Source organism: Tursiops truncatus, chromosome 10, assembly GCF_011762595.2.
Source record: "Tursiops truncatus isolate mTurTru1 chromosome 10, mTurTru1.mat.Y, whole genome shotgun sequence".
Lineage (NCBI taxonomy): Eukaryota > Metazoa > Chordata > Mammalia > Artiodactyla > Delphinidae > Tursiops > Tursiops truncatus.
In genome coordinates, this window is record NC_047043.1 from 54,244,486 (window position 1) to 54,264,918 (window position 20,433).

The window sequence follows — 20,433 nt, forward strand, 5'->3', positions numbered from 1 at the left end:
GGAAGGGTTTTATAGTTTTAGCTTTTAATTTAGGTCTCTGATCCATTTTGAGTTAATTTTTGTGTTTGGTGTGAAGTAGGAGTCCAACTTTATTCGCTTGCATGTGGATCTCAGTTGTCCCAACACCATTTATTGAAAAAACTACTCTTTCCCCACTGAGTTGTCTGGGCACCCTTGTCAAATATCAGTTGATCATAAATGTAGGATTCTGGACTCTCAGTTCTATATCACTGATCTTTTGTTAAACATTTGCATTAATATTTTAAAATTTTATTTCCAGGGATTTCCCTGGCTGTCCAGTGGTTAAGACTCTGTACTTCCACTGCAGGGGTGTGGGTTCAATTCCTGGTTGGGGAACTGAGATCCTGCATGCCGCATGGCCAAAAATTTTTTTTAAATAAAATAAAAATTTACTTCCAGAAGTGATGACTTTTTCTATGTGAAATGTTTTTCTTTTTACTTTTAAAAATACTGCTAGGTAGTAGTAATCTACCAAAATAGATGTAGTTATTAAGAAACAGGCTGTAAGCTATTTTAGGCAGAAAACTTTGAAGTATATAAAAATTTAGGCATTGAGTGGTAGCTCTTTTTGCTTAAATAATAGTTTTTATATTGCTTACTTATTTAAAAATGGCTAATATTTGAAGTTGCTAGACAAAATGTTTATACATTTACATTAATGTTATGCAGACCAAGAAAGTACTGAAAACACAGGTCCAGGAAGTGGTGCAATTCAAATAAGTATGAAATTTACTTGAGTAAAGAGAGGCTGTCTTCTGTTGTATCTGTATTCTGTTGCAAATAGCTGTTGTTAAAAACTACAGGAGTAACATTTCTGAAACCATTAATGATTCTGTATTTTATGATTTTTACACTATGACTCTTATATGTTGTCTGCACACCTTTTCATCGTTCAGAGGCTGCACTGCTGCTTGAATTTATTTTGGACAGCAGAGAGCCCATAAAGTGCTTATAATGATGCGTCCTTGGCTTCTTGTCATCCTCATGTTTTATGTGCATGTTACTAAACAAAGGGTTCCCCAAACTGCTTTTATTTTGCAAAAATGCATCTTCATGTGTTTGTGCCAGTGCTATAGTTTCCTGTTATATGGCATATAGGCAATGAACATATTTTAGATATTAGGCTGATGACTTTGACTTTCATTTAGGAGTCTTTGTCTGAAGTGGAAGAAAAATACAAGAAAGCCATGGTTTCCAATGCACAGTTAGACAATGAGAAGAACAATTTGATATACCAAGTAGATACCCTCAAGGATGTTATTGAAGAGCAGGAGGAACAGATGGCAGAATTTTATAGAGAAAATGAAGAAAAATCAAAGGTAATTGCTCATCTTACATCATGCCTTTCTCTGGGGTCAGAAAATTAAAACCTGCCATTTAAGAAGTACTGGGTTTGATGGGAGAGCACAGCATCCCCGGGAATGATATTTCCATCACAACTGATTGGTGCAAGGAAATTGACAGAACGTAAGATTGCAGGTCCTGAAATGTTTTCCTTTCTTAATTTTTATAAGATTTTACTTATTTTCATAAGGGGAAGCTTATGACCTCCTTTAGTTTCTGAAAATAGAATACAGCTCAAATTTTATCTTTATTTTCTATCTCTTAATTGGGACAATTACAGTGAATTACTTCTTCCTGCTATAACTGGCTGGAACTGCCCAAAGCTCCAGAGGCTTTCAGTGAGGTGGTTCATTTTATTCTCTTTTCTTTTCTTTTCTTCTCTTTTCTTCTCTTCTCTTTTCGTTTCTTCTCTCATTTTTCAAGAGAATCTGTTTCCTAAATGGTTGGAGAGACGTCTTTAACCAGTTATTTAAAAACTGCAGTGTGGAGATGTGGGTCAAAAATCAACAGATGTTTTCTTTAGAGGTTTGTAAGCTGTATTGTTAAAATGTGCAGATGGAAAATAAAAGCCACTGCCCAAGGCCTGGATTTGCCTTTTGACAACTGCAGAAAACAAGTTGGGTTCTCTTAAAAGCTTACTGGATTTTTAAAAGCGTTTTAGTCAGTCCAAGCAGAGGACAAGTGGATATTACTGTCAAGAAATGCGTTACCAGTACATTGCAAAAGTTTTAAAAATAATAATAATAATTTAGGAAATAAGCTTTGGTGAATTGTTAGAAACAACAACAATCTGTATCTGTACATAATAAAGGGAGAAAAGCTGTTAATATAACTTCTAAGGGACCAGCATTATTACTGTAGACACTGTAGGAATTTCTTTCCTTGAGGACCAAAAATGCTCATTCCAGCCTGTTTTGGTCACTTTTAAAGTATTAGGAAGTATTTGTAGTGGGTTTGGGGAAAGGAGGGATGAAGAGGTAGAGTGCAGGAGATTTTTAGGGCAGCAGTACTATTCTGTATCATAGTGTAATGGTAGATACATTATACATTTATCAAAACTCATAGAATGTACAGCACTGAGAGTGAACCCTAATGTAAACGGTGGGCTTTAGGTGACAATGATGTGTCAATGTAGGTTCATTGATTGTAACAAATGTACCACTCTGGTTTGGGATGTTAATAGTGGGGGAAGGCTGTTCCTGAGGGGCGGGGAGAGGAGTGGGAGTATATGGAAACACAACTTTCTGCTCCATTTTGCTGTAAATCTAAAACTCCTCGGAAAAAAATAGTGTCTATTAACAAAAATGTTAAAGTAAGAAAACTTGTGTCTAGATAAAGTGACAAAGAGGCCTCTGGGTATTTTCATATTGATGACAGTGGCTCATTGAAGATTTGGTGACAATAGATGTTTCCTCTTTGATTCTTCCTGTATCTCATAGGCCAATTGTGGAGTGTCTGAGCTGTCATACTTTTCTTAGTCCTTGGACTCCTTTTCTGCCTTCCCACACATTTTTCTTAGCTATTTCTGGCTCTTTGCTTCTAACAGATTAGAAGAAAATCTCATGCTAAGTATTTAATGATCAGTCCTAAAACGAGTTCTTATCTTTCCATCTCCTCAAATGTCCTTGAGCATTTTAAAAATAAAAAAAAGTCCTTATGATAAGCTGTTTTAACCAACTTCATTTTTCCCTCCTATAATTTTCTAAGATGCAGAGATGTCTTAGTATACAGAGAGTTGTGGCTTTTCAGTTTGTTTTTGTTTTTAAATCATGTGCTTTGTGATTTTGAAAAATCTGTATGCTTTTTTTAATACCCTGGGGATCTGCTTCAGGTACTGTGATGCAGAAGACTTTGTGGTTGTGTCTCTCTCTGCTGTACCTTCACCCTGAGCTCTCTTCTCCTAAACAGATATTGCCTCGTGCAGTAGATGTTCCTGTTCAGAGTCATACAAAGAGGTCAGGCACTCTGGTATGTTTCATTATAGCAGCAGATTGTGAGGGTAGAGAATGATATTCATACCATTTTTCAAAATGTCTGTAGTGTTTCCTGCTGGAATTATGGTAACTGCATCTTAAATATTGTCTCTATACCTACTTCAGGGACAGAATGCCTGATTAGGAATGTCTCAGGTGTATTATTCTTTTCTTAATAGCTATTCATTATAGTAGGGAATTTTTTTCCTTTTTTTTTTTAAGCTTATCTGAGATTTAATAAAATCTTTTATGGCAGATTTTAAACATACAAAAAAAGAAAAAAAGAAGAGTATAACAAACTCTCCTGAACCCATTACCTACCCCTAACAAACCATCAGTGTATGGCCAATTTTGCCCTGTCTACTTCCCCCACTCACATTATTTGAAGCAAGTCCTAAATACCCCATATTTTAATATGAATTTAATATGAATTTAAATGATATGGACTTTCTTTTTTTTAAATATAACAAGACCATTTCACATCTTAAAAATTAATAATAATTCTTTCATATTACATATCCTGTCATTGTTAAAATTTCAGTTGTCTCAATGTCATAAATGATTGTTCTTTTTCGCACTTAAAAAAACAATCAGGATCTAGATAAGTTCCACACATTGGAATTAGTTGTCATGTCTTATAAGTCTGTTTTTATTTATAGGTTTCCTATCATCTCTTTTTTTCCCTTGCAATTTATGTGTTGAAGAAACTGGATTGCTTTTCTTTTAACAGTTTCTGACAGTCTTGGGGATTTTGCTGTTTCATTACTGTCGTTCTTTACCATGCTCCTTTTTCCTCTGTATTTCCTGTAAATAGTTAGTTAGGTTTAGAGGTTTAATCAAATACAGGTTTAGTCTACTTCATAGAGAAGTAGACTAAACCCTTCAGGAGGCCCAGATGTATGGCTCCCCTCTCTGTGATGCTGTAGCTGGATACTTATATCCATTAGTTGATTAGGGGTTGCAAAATGAGATATTCTAATTTTATCATTACTGTTTTCTTTCATTTTCTTTTATTGTTTTAAAACAGCTTTATTGAGATATAATTCACATACCATACACTTCATCCATCTTAACTGTACAGTTCAGTGGCTTTTTGGTATCTTCACAGACAAATTCAACCATCACCACAATTTTAGAATATTTCATCACGTCAGAAAGCAATCCTGTACCCTTTAGCTGTCTCTCACTCCCCTCAGCCCTGAGTAACCACTATTCTACTTTCTGTCTCTATAGGTTTCCCTTTTCTAGACGTTCATATTAATGGAATCATATAATTTGTAGTCTTTTATAATTGGCTTCTTTCACTTTGGTTAATATTTTCAAGTTCACCTGTGTGATGCATGCATCAGTACTTCATTCCTATTTATGACCTAATAATAGTCCATTGTATAGGTATACCACATTTTGTTTATCCATTCATGTGTTGATGGACATCTGGTGTTTTTTCACTTTTTGTCTATGATGAATAATGCTGCTGTAAACATTTGTGTACAAGTTGTTGTGTGGACATAAGTCTTTCTTTCTTTTAAATATACACCTAGGAGTGGAATTGCTGGGTCATATGACAACTCTATGTTTAACCATTTGAGGAATAACCAGCCCCTTTTCCAAAGCAGCTGCACCATTCCCTCCAGCAAGTGTGTGCAAGTGTAAGCAGGTTCTGATTTCTCCACATCCTCACCAACACTTGTTTTTATCTGAGTTTTTTCCTAGCCATTCTAGCAGGTGCGGTTTTGCTTTGCATCTCCCTGATGACTAATGATTTCAAGTATGTTTTGATATGCTTACTGATTCTTTGTACATCTTCTTTGGAGAAATGTCTGTTCAGATCCTTTGCGCATTTTTAAATTGTATTATCTTTGTGTTACTGCATTGTTAGAGTTTGTATATTCTAGATACAAGTTCCTTATCAGATACATGGTTGGCAAATATTTTCTGCCGTTCCATGGGTTGTCTTTTCACTTTCCTATGCTTTATTTATTAGTGTAAGTCCATCTTTAAAGAGAAATTTCCCCTCATCTCTTATTACTCAATGAGACAGTTTACATAGGAAAGGCAGGATTAAAACTTGATTCTTTTCCTTTGTTTACAAGTTTTCAAAATAAGGAATTGGTTGTTTGGCATCTTCTCATAGTGCCCAATTATTTTTTAAAAAATCATGATGAAGGCAAGAATTCAAGCATTTGATGATTTCAATCCATTGTAGCTTTTATTCTTATTGATTTTCAGGTTGTCCCACCTTTAACTAATGTGAACATCTTCAGGTTGATTCCCAAGTAATTTTGATCTGAGTCTAATTGGTTGTGATAGCTTCTTTGCTGTCTAGCACAGGAAAGTGTTCTGGACTCGTCTGGTACATTTCCTGCTCCAGACCTGAAATCAGCTGTTAGTACAAGGACCCCTGGTTCTCTTTTAGTGGAGCAGTGTGGGTGCTAAGGGTGTACTTGCCACCAAGATGGTAACTGTTTATAGACCTTTTTAGTGGTTATATCAGGGAAATATGTATATGGGGTATTTTTTTTTTGTTTTTAAAGTCAAAATATGTTATGCTTATACTTCTAGTTTATATTCAGGATGTAGGGCTTTTACTTGACCTCCTTTCTCTTATATATGTGTATCTCCTTCTTCCCACACTACCACTCCCAGGTCTCAGAGTCACTAGGGACGCTAGTAATTATGTTATAGTCTATTTTCATTGCTTTATCCCACAATACCTAGAATAGCAATACCAACATTACCACCAACAGTATAATTACTGAAAATAGTTAAAAGTTTTTTTGTTTTTTTTCTTTTTGGTTGTTATTTTGCTTCTAGGTTATGTATAGTACAACCATTGTTTTTAAAAGTTACTTTAAGTAGTTTCTCTGTGCTTATACTACTAACTAGACGTATATAGCTAGGTTCGCTACGTTTTATTTTCAATACTTAGGAATCGCTTTTTAAATTTTTATTACGAAATTACTTTTAATTCTGGTAAAAGCATATAACAAAATCTACCACCTTAACCATTTTAAAGTGCACATTTCAGTAAAGTTTATTCACATCGTTGTCTAAGAGATCTCCAGAACTTTTCATCTTGCAAAACTGAAACTCTGTCCCCATTACACACCTCCCCATTCCTCCTCCTCCAGCTCCTCACAACCACCATTCTACTCTCTGGCTCTGTGAGTTTGACTCTTATAGGTACCTAATATAAGCAGAATCATATAATATTTGTCTTTTTGTTACTGGTTTATGTAACTTACCATAATGTCCTCAGCGTTCATTCATGTTGTAGCATGTGTCAGAATTTCCTTCCTGAATACTATTCCACTGTATTTATGTACCACATTTTGTTTATCCATTCATCTGTTGATGGAAACTTGGGTTGCTTCCACAATGAATTGCTTTTAAATTTACTTTTGTTTTACAATTTTGTGAATTATTTACACAGATCTGAATCAAATCAATAAAGAAAATATATTCAAAGAAGTCAGTCTTTTGTCTCTTTCTCTTCATCCCGATTTCTTCCTTCCTTAAGGAAATTTTTTTAACATATTTATTGGAATATAATTGCTTTACAATGGTGTGGTAGTTTCTGCTTTATAACAAAGTGAATCAGCTATACGTATACATATATCCCCATATCCCCTCTCTCTTGCATCTCCCTCCCACCCTCCCTATCCCACCCCTCTAGGTGGTCACAAAGCACCGAGCTGATCTCCCTGTGCTATGTGGCTGCTTCCCACTAGCTATCTCTTTTACATTTGGTAGTGTATATATGTCCATGCCACTCTCTCACTTTGTCCCAGCTTATCCTTCCCCCTCCCCGTGTCCTCAAGTCCATGCTCTATGTCTGCATCTTTATTCCTGTCCTGCCCTTAGGTTCTTCAGAACTGATTTTTTTTTTTTTGATTCCATATATATGTGTTAGCATACAGTATTTGTTTTTCTCTTTCTGACTGACTTCACTCTGTATGAAAGTCTCTAGGTCTATGCACCTCACTACAAATAACTCAATTTCATTTCTTTTTGTGGCTGAGTAATACTCCATTGTATATATGTGCCACATCTTTATGCATTCCTCTGTCGATGGACACTTAGGTTGCTTCCATGTCCTGGCTATTGTAAATAGAGCTGCAATGAACACTGTGGTACATGACTCTTTTTGAATTATGGTTTTCTTAAGGTATATGCCCAGTAGTGGGATTGCTGGGTCGTATAGTAGTTCTCTTTTTAGTTTTTTAACTGGTCTCCATAGTGGCTGTATCAATTTACATTCCCACCAACAGTACAAGAGGGTTCCCTTTTTTCCACACCCTCTCCAGCATTTATTGTTTGTAGATTTTTTGATGATGGCCATTCTGACTGATGTGAGGTGATACCTCATTGTAGTTGGTTTTTTTTTTTTTTTGGAATTTTATTTTATTTATTTTTTATACAGCAGGTTCTTACTAGTCATCACTTTTATACACATCAGTGTATACATGTCAATCCAATCTCCCAATTCATCACACCACCACCCCTACCCACCCCCCCCCCCCCGCTTTCCCTGCTTGGTGTCCATACGTTTCTTCTCTACATCTGTGTCAATTTCTGCCCTGCAAACTGGTTCATCTGTACCATTTTTCTAGGTTCCATATATATGTGTTAATATACTATATTTGTTTTTCTCTTTCTGACTTACTTCACTCTGTATGACAGTCTCTAGATCCATCCACGTCTCTACAGATGACCCAATTTCGTTCCTTTTTGTGGCTGAGTGATATTCCATTGTATATATGTACCACGTCATTTTCCATTCGTCTGTCGATGGGCATTTACGTTGCTTCCATGACCTGGCTATTGTAAATAGTGCTGCAGTGAACATTGGGGTGCATGTGTCTTTTTGAATTATGGTTTTCTCTGGGTATATGCCCAGTAGTGGGATTGCTGGATCATATGGTAATTCTATTTTTAGTTTTTTAAGGAACGTCCATACTGTTCTCCATAGTGGCTATATCAGTTTACATTCCCACCAACAGTGCAAGAGGGTTCCCTTTTCTCCACACTCTCTCGAGCATTTGTTGTTTGTAGATTTTCTGATGATGCCCATTCTAACTGGTGTGAGGTGATACCTCATTGTTGTTTTGATTTACATTTCTCTAATAATTAGTGATGTTCAGCAGCTTTTCATTTGCCTCTTGGCCATCTGTATGTCTTTGGAGAAATGTCTATTTAGGTCTCCTGCCCAATTTTGGATTGGGTTGTTTGTTTTTTTAATATTGAGCCGCATGAGCTGTTTATGTATTTTGGAGATTAATCCTTTGTCCGTTGATTCGTTTGCCAATATTTTCTACCATTCTGAGAGTTGTCTTTTTGTCTTGTTTATGGTTTCCTTTGCTGTGCAAAAGCTTTGAAATTTCATTAGGTCCCATTTGTTTATTTTTGTTTTTATTTCCATTACTCTAGGAGGTGGGTCAAAAAAGATCTTGCTGTGATTTATGTCAAAGAGTGTTCTTCCTATGTTTTCCTCTAAGAGTTTTATAGTGTCTGGTCTTACATTTAGGTCTCTAATCCATTTGAAGTTTATTTTTGTGTATGGTTTTAGGGAGTGTTCTAATTTCATTCTTTTACATGTATCTGTCCAGTTTTCCCAGCACCACTAATTGAAGACACTGTCTTTTCTCCATTGTATATCCTTGACTCCTTTGTCATAGATTAGTTAACCATAGGTGCGTGGGTTTATCTCTGGGCTTTCTCTCCTGTTCCAGTGATCTGTATTTCTGTTTTTGTGCCAGTACCTTATTGTCTTGATTACTGTAGCTTCGTAGTATAGTCTGAAGTCAGGGGGTCTGATTCCTCCAGCTCCGTTTTTTTCCCTCAAGACTACTTTGGCTATTCGGGGTCTTTTGTGTCTCCATACAAATTTTAAGATTTTTTGTTCTAGTTCCGTAAAAAACTGCCATTGGTAATTTGATAGGGATTGCATTGAATCTCTAGATTGCTTTGGGTAGTATAGTCATTTTCACAATATTGATTCTTCCAATCCAAGAACATGGTATATCTCTCCATCTGTTGGTATCATCTTTAATTTCTTTCATCAGTGTCTTATAGTTTTCTGCATACAGGTCTTTTGTCTCCCTAGGTAGGTTTATTCCTAGGTATTTTATTCTTTTTGTTGCAGTGGTAAATGGGAGTGTTTCCTTAATTTCTCTTTCAGGTTTTTCGTCATTAGTATATAGGAATGCCAGAGATTTCTGTGCATTAATTTTGTATCCTGCAACTTTACCCAATTCATTGATTAGCTCTAATAGTTTTCTGGTGGCATTTTTAGGATTCTCTATGTATAGTATCATTTCATCTGCAAACAGTGACAGTTTTACTTCTTTTTTTCCAATTTGTATTCCTTTTATTTCTTTATCTTCTCTGATTGCCATGGCTAGGACTCCAAAACTATGTTGAATAATAGTGGTGAGAGTAGACATCCTTGTTTTGTTCCTGATCTTAGAGGAAATGCTTTCAGTTTTTCACCATTGAGAATGATGTTTGCTGTGGGTTTGTCATATATGGCCTTTATTATGTTGAGGTAGGTTCCCTCTTTGCCCACTTTCTGGAGAGTTTTTTATCATAAATGGGTGTTGAATTTTGTCAAAAGCTTTTTCTGCATCTATTGAGATGGTCATATGGTTTTTATTCTTCAGTTTGTTAATATGGTGTATCACATTGATTGATTTGCGTATATTGAAGAATCCTTGCATCCTGGAATAAATCCCACTTGATCATGGTGTATGATCCTTTTAATGTGTTGTTGGATTCTGTTTGCTAGTATTTTGTTGAGGATTTTTGCATCTATATTCATCAGTGATATTGGTCTGTAATTTTCTTCTTTAGTAGTATCTTTATTTGGTTTTGGTATCAGGGTGATGGTGGGCTCATAGAATGAGTTTGGGAGTTTTCCTTCCTCTGCAATTTTTTGGAAGAGTTTGAGAAGGATGGGTGTTAGCTCTTCTTAAATGTTTGATACAATCCACCTGTGAAGCCATCTGGTCCTGGACTTTTGTTTGTTGGAAGATTTTTAATCACAGTTTCAATTTCATTTCTTGTGATTGGTCTGTTCATATTTTCTATTTCTTCCTGTTTCAGTCTTGGAAGGTTATACCTTTCTAAGAATTTGTCCGTTTCTTCCAGGTTGTCCATTTTATAGGCATTGAATTGCTTGTAGTAGTCTCTTAGGATGCTTTGTATTTCTGCGGTGTCGTAACTTCTCCTTTTTCATTTCTAATTTTATGGATTTGAGTCCTCTCCCTCTTTTTCTTGATGAGTATGGTTAATGGTTTATCAATTTTGTTTATCTTCTCAAAGAACCAGCTTTTAGTTTTATTGATCTTTGCTATTGTTTTCTTTGTTTCTATTTCATTTATTTCTGCTCTGATCTTTATGATTTCTTTCCTTCCACTAACTTTGGGTTTTGTTTTTTCTTCTTTCTCTAATTGCTTTAGGTGTAAGGTTAGGTCGTTTATTTGAGATGTTTCTTGTTTCTTGAGGTAGGCTTGTATAGCTATAAACTTCCCTCTTAGAACTGCTTTTGCTGCATCCCATAGGTTTTGGGTCATCGTGTTTTCATTGTCATTTGTTTCTAGGTATTTTTCGATTCCCTTTTTGATTTCTTCAGTGATCACTTCGTTATTAAGTAGTGTATTGTTTAACCTCCATGTGTTTGTATTTTTTACATTTTTTTTTTGTAATTGATATCTAGTCTCATAACGTTGTGGTCAGAAAAGATACTTGATATGATTTCAATTTTCTTAAATTTACCAAGGCTTGATTTATGACCCAAGATACGATCTATCCTGGAGAATGTTCCATGAGCACTTGAGAAGAAAGCGTATTCTGTTGTTTTTGGATGGAATGTCTATAAATATCAAGTCCATCTTGTTTAATGTATCATTTAAAGCTTGTGTTTCCTTATTTATTTTCATTTTGGATGATCTGTCCAATGGTGTAAGTGGGGTGTTAACGTCCCCTACTATGATTGTGTTACTCTCGATTTCCCCTTTTATGGCTGTTAGCATTTGCCTTATGTATTGAGGTGTTCCTATGTTGGGTGCGTAAATATTTACAATTATTGTATTTTCTTCTTGGATTGATCCCTTGATCATTATGTAGTGTCCTTCTCTGTCTCTTGTAATAGTCTATTTTAAAGTCTATTTTGTCTGATATGAGAATTGCTACTCCAGCTTTCTTTTGATTTCCATTTGCATGGAATATCTTTTTCCATCCCCTCACTTTCAGTCTGTATGTGTCCCTGGGTCTGAAGTGGGTCTCTTGTAGACAGCATATATATGGGTCTTGTTTTTGTATCCATTCAGCCAGTCTATGTCTTTTGGTTGGAGCATTTAATCCATTTACATTTAAGGTAGTTATCGACATGTATGTTCCTATTACCATTTTCTTAATTGTTTTGGGTTTGTTTTTGTAGGTCTTTTACTCCTCTTGTGTTTCCTGCCTAGAGAAGTTCCTTTAGCTTTTGTCATAAGCTGGTTTGGTGGTGCTGAATTCTCTTAGCTTTTGCTTGTCTATAAAGGTTTTCATTTTCCATCAAATCTGAATGAGATTCTTGCTGGACAGAGTAATCTTGGTTGTAGCTTTTTCCCTTTCATCACTTTAAATATGTCCCGCCACTCCCTTCTGGCTTGCAGTTTCTGCTGAAAGATCAGCTGATAGCCTTATGGGGATTCCCTTGTATATTATTTGTTGCTTTTCCCTTACTGCTTTTAATATTTTTTCTTTGTATTTAATTTTTGATAGTTTGATTAATATGTGTCTTGGCATGTTTCTCCTTGGATTTATCCTGTATGGGACTCTCTGTGCTTCCTGGACTTGACTATTTCCTTTCCCATGTTAGGGAAGTTTTCAACTGTAATCTGTTCAAATATTTTCTCAGTCCCTTTCTTTTTCTCTTCTTCTTCTGGGACCCCTATAATTCAAATGTTGGTGCATTTAATGTTGTCCCAGAGGTCTCTGAGACTGTCTGAATTCTTTTCATTCTTTTTCCTTTATTCACTCTGCAGTAGTTATTTCCACTGTTTTATCTTCCAGGTCACTTATTTGTTCTTCTGCCTCAGTTATTCTGTGATTGATTCCTTCTAGAGAATTTTTAATTTCACTTATTGTGTTGTTCATCATTGTTTGTTTGCTCTTTAGTTCTTCTAGGTCCTTGTGAAACGTTTCTTGTATTTTCTCCATTCTGTTTCCAAGATTTTGGATCATCTTTACTATCATTACTCTGAATACTTTTTCAGGTAGACTGCCTAAGGAAATTTTTTTAATTAAATGGTTTATCCTTCCATTTTTTTTGAATCTTAAGAAGACATTTTTTTGCCATTCAAAAATATGTATGTGTGTGTGTATATATATATATGTGTGTATATACACACACACACACACACACACATTTGTATCCCTCCATTCTTAGCATATTATATTGTTCTGCATCTGGGTTTCATCACCTGATGATTGTAGTATAGAGAGCTCTTCCTCGTTCTTTTCTTATAACTGTACACTTATTCCATTGTACTATAGTTTATTCCACCAGTTCCCTGTTAATGGACGTTGGAGTTGTTTGCAGTCTCTTGCTGTTAAAAATAGTCCTACAAAGACGAATGTACTGCATAGGTCTTTCTGTGTTTTTGCTGGTGTCTATGGGAGTCAGAAAAGTAAGTTTGCCGGGTCAAAAGGTGTGGTAATCCTGCTATATGTAACAAATTCTCCTTTGTAGGGATTATACAATTTTGCATTCCCACAAATGAGAGGGTCTGTTTCCTTCTCCACACTACTTTTCCCTGAGTATATTGTCAAGTTTTTGGACTCTTACTGGTGTTTCAGTGAGAAATACAGTTTTAATTTACATTTCCCTTAGTATGGGCATCTTTTCATATGCAAAGCAATTTGTTTCTCTGTGAACTGTCCATTTTTTTAGCCTACTGTTCTACATAATAGTGGGTTTTTTCCTCTTTATTTCTAATTTTAGAGGCTCTCTATATGGAAAGAAAGTAAATATAAATTGTAAAAATTTTTTATAGTCATTTGTCTTTTTGCCTTGCTTATCGTGTTTTTTGCCATTCAAAAGTTTTCATTTCTATGTAGTCTTATTTGTTACCCCTTTCCCCTTGCTTGTGGATTTTTGAGTCATTTTTGGGTAATTTTTACCTGCTCCTTGGTTATAGCAGTTCACTCATCTTTTCTCTAGTAACTGTATGTTCTTACTTCCTTTCTTCTTTCTCTGTCTCTCTCTGTGCCTGTCTTTCTCTCTCTCTTTCCCTTCTGTGCATTTGTTCTGGTGTATGGTACAAAATTTGGTTCCAATTTTCTTTTTCCATGTGTATATCCAGTTATGCCAACATTTCATTTAAAAGTCTATCTTTTCTCATTGATTTTAGCTGCTCTTTTTGTTTTTTTTTTTTGTTGTTTAATGTACTTGTATATGTAATTGGGTCTATTTATGGATTTTCTATTCTACTCCATTGGTCTGTATTCATGAGCCATTACAACATTGTTTTAATTGTATAAGCCTTATGTTTTAATATCTAGTAAGATTAGCTTTCTTCGTTTTCGTTTTGTGTTTTTCTAGCTTTTTTTTTTCTTGTTTTTCTTCCAAATAAACTTTATAATCAACTTGTCTTACTCTGATGAGAAAAAAACCTGATGGTATTTTTATTTGGACTGCATTAAATGTATAGATTAATTTAGGGCATAACATGTATTTTTGTGATGCTGAGTCTTTTCATCCAAGAAGATGCCTTTCCTTTTGTTCAGTCCTACTTCCCTGTCTTCCAGGAATGTTTTATATAATTTTCCTCATATTGATTTTGGGTATATCTTGTAATTTTACATGTATGTATTTACTTTATTTTTTGATATTGTGTTTATTATATCTTCTCTCTAGGTTTTATTTTGATCTGTGATGATTATTGAATTTTGTATGTTAATTTTATAACCTGTTACTTTACCAAGTCATTTCATTGTTCATAGTAATTTTGCCATTGATTAGTTTGGGTTGTCTAGATGTATAATCGTATGAGATGAAAATTGAGAATTTTCTGAGCCTTTCCAAAGAATACAGAATTTTTCTAAGTTAACAATACATGGGCAGTGCAGGTGTGTTTCTGGAGATAACACTTAGCTGCTTAATGGTATATTGTAGATGTTCCAGTCTGTCATGTGCCATGATCTGTGTTAACTGCATCATTTGTTTAATAACAGGAGTTAGAAAGGCAGAAACATATGTGTAGTGTGCTACAGCATAAGATGGATGAACTTAAAGAAGGCCTCCGACAAAGAGATGAGCTTATTGAGGTATGTACATGAACTGTGGAAATACTTAATTTTGGAAAAAAATGCACTGAATTGGATGAGGGCATGTGTGTTGGGAGGGAAGGGAGTTAAAATGCCACAAACTTGTCTCTTCACATTTGGCTGTACCCTAAAATCTTACAAACGTGAAACATGAAGGCAGGCTTAAAAAATTAATACTGTGAACCCTATAAATATTTCGCCTTTTAATAGCAGAAGCTTTTATAATTGTCTTTTATTCCTAAGCACATTGTTTCCTAAAGATATCTTAGGAAATGGGCAAAAGTACCATGATTCTTTGGAATGTAGTGAATGCTATATTTGGGGACATGATTCTTGGGGAATAAGAATTTTGATCGTCACTCAGGTAGGTGCATTTCTGAGATGGCTAAATGAAAAGAAGAAATTGTGTCAAGACGCCTGGTAGTAGACAAGAGGTGAAGGTTGCCCGGGGCTGTGACTCAGGTTCCTGGGGTGGAGGAGCTCTGAGGGCCACAGCAATATCCTAGGAGGGAAGGAGGAGTGTGGGCCTCCAAGGAATCTTTGAAAGCATGTATCATCCTTTTGTGCCTGCCAGCTTGCATGCATCTCTGTTTTTCTTTAAATGTGGTTTTCCTCTTGAGGTTGTCATTTTTTATAAATATGGGGTGAGGTTTGTTGGGAAGGGGTCATGCTCACTTTCTTGGTGAGGTTATCAAGCACGTCTAATGTTAACTTAGTGTTGATCCCGTGGTGATATCAGGAAGGCAGCTTTTTTTTTTAAAAAAAATAATCTATTTGTTTCATTTTTTAAATTATTTTTTATTTTTTGGCTGCATCAGGTCTTCACTGCGGCACACAGGCTCTTTGTTGTGGCGCGTGGGCTTCTCTCTAGTTGTGGCACGCAGGTTTTCTCTCTCTAGCGTGGCACGCAGGCTCCCGGGTGCATGGGCTCAGTAGTTGTGGCACGTGGGCTTAGTTGCCCCAGGCATGTGGGATCTTAGTATCCTGACCAGGGATCGAACCCATGTCCCCTGCATTGGAAGGCGGATTCTTTACCACTGGACCACCAGGGAAGTCCCAGAAAGGCCAGCTCTTGACAACCCCGGAGATGCCACATGCATCACAGTCAACTCAGCCCGGCCCCTCGTCCTTCAGAACCACCCCCCCTTCCCTCCCTCTTTTTCTCTTCCCCCATGGGCCTGCCTCACTTAATCTCTCCCCCTATAAATGACTTTAAAAACCATTTAATAGAAGAAAAGAAGTGACTCTTTTTGTGGATTTGTGTTACTTTTTTTGTCATTCTTGAGAATAATTGAATTGAACATAGCCTGCTGAAAGCAGATAGAATTTGTGAATTCTAAATGCAAACACAGAACCCTTTGAAAATATCAGATTACATGTGAAGTTAATTGCCTTAGTTTTTCCATATATGGCAAGAAGCATATTATCCAAACTCTGTATTCTGCTGGCAGTTAAAAATCACGTGAATTCTTCTCCCTTTTTGTCCTCTTTTTTATGTGTGTCAATATGCCAGCCACTTGTTATTTCTTTTTCTAATTAAAATATGTACTTTTCCCCATATGGTTTCCAAAGAATAATAAAACTACTTTGGGAGCTGCTTCTCAAATTCAGTAACTTATGTTAGAATTGGTTAAGTGTTCTAGTTTTTAGTTTGTTGATTGCATTTAAGAGCTATTTTAATGCTTGATTTTTACAATTTGTCAGTATGGTTTCCAATTTAAAAGCCCAGGGTGCAGGGTATACAAACTTTAAAAACCTTAGTTTTAAGAGTTTTTTTTTTTTTTTTTTTTTTTTGCGGTACGCGTGCCTCTCACTGTTGTGGCCTCTCCCATTGCGGAGCACAGGCTCCGGACGCGCAGGCTCAGCGGCCATGGCTCACAGGCCCAGCCGGTCCACAGCATGTGGGATCTTCCCGGACCGGGGCACGAACCTGTGTCCCCTGCATCGGCAGGCGGACTCTCAACCACTGCGCCACCAGGGAAGCCCTTAAGTACTTTTTATGTTTAGAATTAACATCCTTCAGATGTTAATATGCACATTTACTTATAACTGAAGAATCCTGACTTTGCCAAAATAATGTTTTTTGGTCTTTAGAATGGAGAACCACGTGGTAAAGTAGATGAGAAATGTATGAGTAGGGAAAGTGGAAGATGATAATTTACCAATAATGCATAAAAGAACCTGCTAAATATAAGAGAGTATAAATTGAGCATCAGTGCCTAGTCAGAAGAGTTAAGAATTGCTAAATGCTAGAAATCTAGTTTTTCTAAAAACTGATGTGAAATGTGTAATTTATGATGTTCTTGCTATCATAGATTCTGCTAACAGGAATTCAAAATGATTGAGCTATGTCCCTCTTGTAGTTTTTTAGTTCTTCTTAAAAAAATAGGGTTCAAAACTACTGCTTGTTGTCTGTGATAAGGATCATTTGTTCATAAGAAAATCTGAATTTCCCTCTCTAAAAGTGTAAGTTGTCCCATGTTTGGGGGAAAGGCACTTATGAGAGGAAGAGTACATGTGTGGAGCTGGGTGTACACAGAAGCCCCAGCTGGCTTGCTGCCTCATAGCTGTGGCTGGAGCAGCTGCCCCCAGTCCTCTCACTTGCTGTCATACCGACACAGCGCCAAGACGCTGGATGTCATCTTTCCTTCTAAGACACTGGATGCCATCTTTCCTGTTGATCACAGACTTTCTGCTTTTGTTAAGTTTCTTTATTGGCTTTATTTTTGTTCTGTTTTCCTCCCTCTAACCCCGTCCCCTTTTTCTTTGTGCTCTTTTATTACTTCTCTTCCCCTCTTCCTCTGCAGGAGAATCAGCGTATGCAGCAGAGAGTAGACACCATGACAAAAGAGGTGTTTGAACTCCAGGAGACACTGCTTTGGAAAGATAAAAACATTAGGGTATGAGATCAAATTGGGCTTTGGCCCAAAGCTCATTGATGAGGAATAGACCAATGTAAATTTAACGTAGAGATTCCTAAAATTCTGTCCTTTGACTATTTTTAGAGCATTTATACAGAGTGAAATATGAATAAGCAGAAGACAGAAACTTCCATGGGAAAACCTAATCCTATGCCTGGAAAGAACTCTTCTCTCCAGCTGACTCTGGGCTTGTAAAACCTACAAGTAGGAACTTTCTAAGGAAGTTGTTCTTTATTTCCCCAGGATTTTTATGCAGAAACAGCCACAGGCATTTAATTCAAACTCTGTGGGTAATTTGATATCCTTACATTGTAAGAATTTGGATAAGAAGCAAAAGGATAGGGGGTGGGGGAAAAGTTATTAGCATCCCATAAATCTTTGGTGAATAAAGTAGGAAGAGATTAAAATCATTTTAATTACGGAAGTGGATAGGAATGTAAGATTTGCTGGAGCTGCCAGACTATGATGTCACCTCTAATCATATCCTTGCAACTCCCTAAAGCAGGGGCCCAGATAAGGAAAAAGTCTTCAGTGCCTTTTTGCTAAACCCTTCAGGTAGATTCCAAGGACACTGGAGCTGAAAAAATCCCTGCCAGTTCATCCCATGTGGCCTTTTGACTGGCAGCCACGTACACCTCATGGCATATGAGCTCTCTGTTCCACAGAGGCTTAACTTGTCAGGGAACGGCAGCATGGAGGGAAAAGAGAGAAGGAAACCCTTGGCCTGAAGACATAGTTAGGAAGCCTCCGTTCTACCAGAGGTTAGGTGGGGTAGGGAAAAGCTGGCCAAAATCCCCGAGAGCACCTGTGGTGGACAGGCGTGGATGTGAAGCCCTCCGGATCACACCCTCCATAGTTAGGGGCATTCTGGTATCCAGGTCATTTCACACCTCCAAGGACCCTATCCTCTCAATAGACACTTGGGAAACAAAATTACTTGTTAAAGTGTGGTAGACCAAGCAGTTTTAAAGAAAGAAAGCTACCTTTTAGAGTTTCTGCTGCTAAAATACCAAGTTCCTGTAATTCTGTCTAAAGCTGGAAAAACCTTCTGAGGTATTAATTAACAACTCGGTTAAGAGTTTTGAATTGTGACTGTGAACTACTGATTCTATTTAAATTTTTTACTTGGGAAATTTAAAATGAGACGTGAAAACTGTATAGCAAAAGCAGGTAGTTTGTAAAGTTAAGTTGAAATCTGGTCACTATTTAGAATGGGCTTCTTTTAGGATTTTACATAATTTTCTTTAGCACAGATCTGCAGCTCCATGATTTCTATTTTGTATAATTATCTTAGCATATTAAACTGATTATTTTGGACCAGCCATAGAAAACCCCCAAATCTCTCAGTCCAATAGCTATTCAAAATAAAACAAAAATTTTTTTCTACCCAAAAGATGTACTGATGGTTACAGTATAAATAATTTGACTTTTAAATTTTCCTGCTATTATTGTGTGAATGAGTGGGTATCTTCTTTCTGTGTAGCATATAATAACATGTTCTTTTGGCTTTTGTTGTTGTTGTTGGCACCATTTTTCCAACAGCATTTGCTTATTACTTAGTGTCTGTGTCACATTTATTTTAATTTTTTTTATTTTTTTATACAGCAGGTTCTTATTACTCATGAATTTTATACACATCAGTGTATACATGTCAATCCCAATCGCCCAATTCATCACACCACCACCACCACCACCCTGCTTTCCCCGATTGGTGTCCATACGTTTCTTTTCTACATCTGTGTCTCAATTCTGCCCTGCAAACTGGTTCATCTGTACCATTTTTCTAGGTTCCACATATATGTGTTAATACACTATATTTGTTTTTCTCTTTCTGACTTACTTCACTCTATATGACAGTCTCTAGATCCATCCATGTCTCTACAAATGACCCGATTTTGTTCCTTTTTATGGCTGAGTAATATTCCATTGTACATATGTACCACATCTTTATTCATTCGTCTGTTGATGGGCATTTACGTTGCTTCCGTGACCTGGCTATTGTAAATAGTGCTGCACTGAACATTGGGGTGCATGTGTCTTTTTGAATTATGGTTTTCTCTGGGTATATGCCCAGTAGTGGGATTGCTGGATCATATGGTAATTCTATTTTTAGTTTTTTAAGGAACCTCCATACTGTTCTCCATAGTGGCTGTATCAGTTTACATTGCCACCAGCAGTGTAAGAGGCTTCCATTTTCTCTACACCCTCTCCAGCATTTATTGTTTGTAGATTTTCTGTTGATGCCCATTGTAACTGGTGTGAGGTCTCACCTCATTGTAGTTTTGATTTGCATTTCTCTAATAATTAGTGATGTTGAGCTGCTTTTCATGTGCTTCTTAGCCATCTGTATGTCTTCTTTGGAGAAATGTCTGTTTAGGTCTTCTGCCCATTTTTGGATTGGGTTGTTTGTTTTTTAAATATTGAGCCGCATGAGCTGTTTATATATTTTGGAGATTAATCCTTTGTCCGTTGATTCGTTTGCAAATATTTTCTACCATTCTGAGGGTTGTCTTTTTGTCTTGTTTATGGTTTCCTTTGCTGTGCAAAAGCTTTGAAATTTCATTAGGTCCCATTTGTTTATTTTTGTTTTTATTTCCATTACTCTAGGAGGTGGGTCAAAAAAGATCTTGCTGTGATTTATGTCAAAGAGTGTTCTTCCTATGTTTTCCTCTAAGAGTTTTATAGTGTCTGGTCTTACATTTAGGTCTCAAATCCATTTGGAGTTTATTTTTGTGTATGGTGTTAGGGAGTGTCCTAATTTCATTCTTTTACATGTATCTGTCCAGTTTTCCCAGCACCACTTATTGAAGAAGCTGTCTTTTCTCCACTGTATATCCTTGACTCCTTTGTCATAGATT

General features: G+C 36.4%; 1 protein-coding gene across 12 annotated transcripts in view; it reads left to right on the forward strand.

Annotated features, from left to right (window-relative positions):
* LRRFIP2 (LRR binding FLII interacting protein 2) overlaps window positions 1-20,433 on the forward strand; it is a 117,920-nt gene that overhangs the window by 77,575 nt on the left and 19,912 nt on the right. For 9 of the 12 annotated variants that reach the window (XM_073810990.1, XM_073810978.1, XM_073810980.1 and 6 more), the window contains 3 exons: window positions 1,170-1,340; window positions 14,562-14,654; window positions 17,462-17,554. In XM_073810990.1, the coding sequence (XP_073667091.1) occupies window positions 1,170-1,340; window positions 14,562-14,654; window positions 17,462-17,554 (357 nt within the window). The remainder of the gene's footprint in view (window positions 1-1,169; window positions 1,341-14,561; window positions 14,655-17,461; window positions 17,555-20,433) is intronic. The other 3 variants (XM_073810981.1, XM_073810989.1, XM_073810988.1) reach the window with 1 other exon arrangement.